This window comes from Seriola lalandi, unplaced genomic scaffold, assembly GCF_002814215.2.
Source record: "Seriola lalandi dorsalis isolate HSWRI2012SDOR001 ecotype SW California unplaced genomic scaffold, Sedor1 jcf7180002054935, whole genome shotgun sequence".
NCBI lineage: Eukaryota > Metazoa > Chordata > Actinopteri > Carangiformes > Carangidae > Seriola > Seriola lalandi.
In genome coordinates, this window is record NW_019525487.1 from 297,529 (window position 1) to 298,580 (window position 1,052).

At 42.3% G+C, this 1,052-nt stretch overlaps 1 protein-coding gene across 1 annotated transcript in view; it reads left to right on the forward strand.

Moving 5' to 3' along the window:
- LOC147817581 (uncharacterized) overlaps nucleotides 1-905 on the forward strand; it is a 3,778-nt gene extending 2,873 nt beyond the window's left edge. The window contains exon 2 of the mRNA XM_087170223.1: nucleotides 209-905. Coding sequence (XP_087026349.1) covers nucleotides 209-657 — 449 coding nt within the window. The 3' untranslated portion in view covers nucleotides 658-905. The remainder of the gene's footprint in view (nucleotides 1-208) is intronic.
- Nucleotides 906-1,052: the final 147 nt, after the last annotated feature.

Sequence of the window (1,052 nt, forward strand, 5' to 3'; positions counted from 1 at the left end):
GGGCTGTGAATGAGCCCTGTCACTGTGATCAGGCTCCTCCTTCTGATCCACCATCTTAGTGTTGATGAAGACTAAACTGAGAGACCACAGCCTGCTTTATACTTGCTGTAGCTCACAGTGACTCAACACTGCAGACATGATGCCTCTGTTCATCTCAGTGCTGCTGGGCTATGTGCCTTGGTATGAACACTACTGTTTCTGTGATATCAATCCAACACTGACATGATTCTGCAACAGCACACTGATACTGTTTGTTGGTGTTTTACAGAATGCAGAGCACAAAAAGAAAACGTGCTGCAACCAAAAGGAGACGTGACCGCTACTGAAGGAGAAGCAGTAACACTTGACTGTGGATATAACAGCAGTTCAAATACTCAATATCTCTACTGGTACAAACAGGATGGAAACCACAGCCCCAAATTCATCCTGAGCCGCTTTAAACTGGATGAAGGAAACACAGCAGACGACCACAAGGAGAGATTTTCATCCACTCTGAATTCCACCGTCAGATCAGTTCCTCTGAAGATCCAGAAGCTTCAGGTGTCTGACTCTGCTGTGTACTACTGTGCTCTGAGGCCCACAGTGACAGGAAACACCAAAACTCTGTACAAAAACCTTTGGAGCAAAGACAACACAATACTCCACAACATCCACTAGAGGGAGTCACACACTGTTACACTACAGAGCTCCATACATCACTAACAGATAACACAATGTGACTTATCACCATAACATGGTTGGTACCACAGACTCTGGAATCAACTGCTTTTCTTCTTATTTTTTTATTAAAGATGTTTGTCTGTCGTTCTGTCCAGCTGTGATTTTTTTGTGGTGTACCACAGGGTCCAATCATAGGTCCTCTCATTTTCAATGTGCAAGTCCTTTCGATCCAATAATTTCTAAATAAATCATCAGTTTCCATTGTTTTACAGACTGTGATTATATATCATGTTAAAATCCTTCCTGTAATATCTGAGTCTAGAACTCAGATCCTTCTACTTGCCCCTACAATTCAGTAAACCAGGTAAAATCAATTGTTTCTGAACTGTCTG